At 52.6% G+C, this 3,524-nt stretch overlaps 1 protein-coding gene across 3 annotated transcripts in view; it reads left to right on the top strand.

Moving 5' to 3' along the window:
- CCDC148 (coiled-coil domain containing 148) overlaps positions 1-2,640 on the top strand; it is a 146,961-nt gene extending 144,321 nt beyond the window's left edge. For all 3 annotated transcript variants that reach the window (XM_019554576.1, XM_019554577.1, XM_019554578.1), the window contains one exon: positions 2,285-2,640. In XM_019554576.1, coding sequence (XP_019410121.1) covers positions 2,285-2,431 — 147 coding nt within the window. In that variant the 3' untranslated portion in view covers positions 2,432-2,640. The remainder of the gene's footprint in view (positions 1-2,284) is intronic.
- The last annotated feature ends 884 nt before the right edge of the window (positions 2,641-3,524 follow it).

Below are 3,524 nucleotides of genomic sequence, written 5' to 3'. Positions count from 1 at the left end.
GCACTGGGAACAAGGGCTCTGCCCTGCTGCTACTTGCCCAGCCAGGGCAGGTGGGGGGAGTCAGGATGCAGGCACGGCTTGCTCCAAGCAGAAGGGAACAAATGACAGCATAGCATAGCCTGCTCTCCCAGCGTTGCCTTGCCCATATCCCATGCCCCACCGTGCCAGCTGGCAAGCGGTGCAGGGTTGGAGAGCAGGGGCTGCAATGCAGGTGCAGGAGCTCTGGGAGAGGGGGCTATGCCATGCTGCCACCTGGAGCGAGCCGCACCTGCATCGCATTCCCCCCTCCGTACTGGCTGGGCAGGCAGCAGCAAGGCAGAACCCCCACAGTTCCCCCTGCCAGGGCAGAGGCAGGCACAGCCAGGGGAGACACAGGAGAAGTCCCCATGGCTTCGCTGCCCAGCCCCATCCTCTGCCCGGCTCAGACTCCTGGTACTTAAAAAAAAAAAAAAGCCCCACACTCACTGGCTTTGGCAGCAGTGATTTAGGGCCTCTGAGGGCTCATGGCAGAGCCCTCCTGCACAGCATGAGACAGTGGGGAACAGCAAGGATTGCTCCCCCCCACTTGGCACCCGCACAGCAGCTGCCCTATGTTGTGGGTGCAGTGCAGCTCAGCACGGTGTATGAGAGATGGGGTGGCTCCACTTGACACCCAGAGCCCAGCATTGCACAGCCCCAGCTCCCAGACAGTGTTCAGCACCCTGGCAAGCCATGCTGCACTTGTGCAGTGTGACAGCTTCCACATGCCAATGGCAGGGGGGGCAGGTGATCCCTGCTGCCCCCCCTGCCCTGCACTGCATAGGGGGGTGGGCTCTGCCACAAGTGCCCAGAGGCCCCAATCACTGCTGCTGCAGCTGGTGGGTGTGGAGTTTAAACAAATAAATAAAAAAGACATGCATTCACTGGCTGTAGCAGGGGCTGTGGAGGCTCTGAGCTCACATGGCAGAGCCCCCCAAACAGCCCCCACTTCCCGATCTCTCCCCTGCCCAGCCCAGCCCCTGCTGGCCCCCCTGCTCGGCCCCAGACTCCTGTCACTTTTTAAAAAAAAAAGCCCCTCACCTCACCAGCTGCAGCAGCGGCAACTGGGGCCTCTGAGGGCTCATGGCACAGCTCCTCCATGCAGTGTGGGGCAGTGGGGGGCAGCGGGGGTCACCCCCCTGCTTGGTACTCACACAGCAGGTATCACATTTCACAGCGCAGCACAATAGGATACCACGTGCTGCTTGGGAGTTAGAGAGGCTCCAGTAGTCAGATGGAGCCCAGCATTGCTCATCCCCAGTAGTCTCAGCTCCCAGACAACGTGTAGTGCCTTGCCAAGCAGCACTGCACCCATGCCATGGGGCAGCTGCCACGCAGGTGCCAGGTGTGGGGGGGAGGGGTGATCCGCGCTGCCCCCAACTGCCCCTCACGGCATGGGGGGGCCCTGTCATGAGTGCCCAGAGTCACTGCTGCTGCAACTGGTGAGTGAGGGTCTTTTTTTTTTAAGTGCTGGGACTATGCTGGGGCTGAGCAGAGGATGGGGATGGGCAGGGCAGTCATAGGGGCTTCTTCTGCTGCTCCCCCCGCTTGGGGAGAGGCAGACACAGCCAGAGGAGCTGTGGGAGAACCTGCAGCCTTCCAGCTGTGCCTGCCTCTCCCCAGCCAATCTGAATCACCAAATCTGTCTGAATCAGCAGCGACTCTTCTGAGCCGATTCGGCCGAATTGATTCAGGACAGTGATCTGAATCTCCTAATCAAATCACTGTTCTCCAAATTGGCCAAATCTGAATCTGAATCAAATACTTCCCTATTTGCACAGGCCTACTGTGAAGAGGATTTATTTAATATTTGTGAAGAACTTAGATATCACAGCAGCATATAAGAGGAAATTAAAGTCCTGTCTTCAGGGTGGGGTTTCATGGTGTATGTTAAGAACACGACTTTAATTTGATGAAAATCTCAAGTTTTGGCTGGGCAGCAGTTTCTGGGGATTCCAGACCAGGAGGAAGTTGATTAATTTTTCATCAACTTTTATAGCTTTGCTGGGGGAAAGTCATGAATTCTGAATGAGGCCAGTGTCATGTGTTAAAAATAGTCGGTGATTGTAAAATTAAAGACTATAACATAATAATACATGGGCAAAAGGGGTCTGAATTAAGGTGATTCATTCTGGACTTTTTTTAACTTTTGAGGGCTCAATTTTACAACCTTTTAAAGTTATTTTTCCCCGTACAGAGATTAGCTTTTTGTGATTACACCATTGTAAACAGTTCTGTTCATCATCACTGTATTTTTTTTTAACAGATCATTTCTGACCCTAGAGTTCGTATTGAGCTAGCTCTTCGAGAAGCTGAACTTCATAACACGCTTTATGCGAAAGAGATTTTGCCAAAAATTCCTCCATTGAAGCTTCCAAGAAGGGATATGGAATCTACAGTCTTTAAAATTTAAAATACAGCATATACCAACGATTTGTGTTTAATGTAGTCTATAATATGAAAATTTTTAATAAACTTCCTACATCTAGGATACTTCATAGAACTATTTACTCCTTAGTTTTTGCAGTCATTTAAAAAAAAAGCCAGTCTGCATTTGCTTTGCAGTGCTCAGTAGACCATTTAACACTCCCCCACAGTCATGAATAAAGCTTCATAATGTCATATTCTTGAAGAACACGATTTACTGAAACTGTAATGTAATTATCTGGAGCCAGATCAAACCCCTGTCTCAAATGCCCAGGACAAGTATTTGTGCATAGAATCTTTGTTGGATTCCCACATAGCATCACATCAGGGATGGGCTTTGCCCCTCTGAGTATCCTGGGTCTAGTCCACCATCAAATCTGATGAATCTTGGGGGATTCCTGGAGGACAGAGACTATCAGCATGGCCTGTGTGTGGCCTCTCTCTGTTTCTGGTCTTTGGTAGATTTGCAGCCCACAAGCTTGGCAGTTCTTTTGGAACTTTAGGGTTACCATACGTCTGGGTTTTCCTGGACATGTCCTCTTTTTGGGTCCTCTAATCTCTGTCTGGGCAGTTTTTTGAAATCTGAACAAATGTCCGGGATTTTGTTCTGCTCCACTGGTGGGAGCGGGGCAAGGGTGATTGGAGGCAGGAGGCACCATGTACATCTCTATGTGCACACACGTGTCTGGCATACAGCCAGGCAAGGAGGGGGACCAGCCTTGCCAGCTGGATGCAGGTAAGTGCAAGGAGTGGGGCTTGGAGAGCCAGGGTTTGGGGACTGTCTAGGGGGAAGCAGGGGGGCACGGTGCTGGGGCTGTGGCAGGGCAGGGGGGAGGTGCATGCCCTTCCAGTAGGGGAAGGGGGGTGGGCCTTTGATGGCAGTAGGGAACTCTGTGGCTGGGCTGAAGGCACAGGGCCCAATGCCCGTGCTTGCAGGTGCAGAGTGGCCAAGACACACTTCTGCAAGGATGTGACCAGGTTGCCTGGTGCCGCAGATGAGCCCCAGCCCAAGGCGGGGGGTGCCACAGGCCACCCCTCCCCTTACTTCCCACCTATGCCAGGGCTGGACTTGCTCTACT

This window comes from Crocodylus porosus, unplaced genomic scaffold (genome assembly GCF_001723895.1).
Source record: "Crocodylus porosus isolate Cpor-Errol unplaced genomic scaffold, CroPor_comp1, whole genome shotgun sequence".
Taxonomy (NCBI): Eukaryota; Metazoa; Chordata; order Crocodylia; family Crocodylidae; genus Crocodylus; species Crocodylus porosus.
Note: the sequence above shows the minus strand (reverse complement) of the source record. Positions and strands in the feature narration are given on the sequence as shown.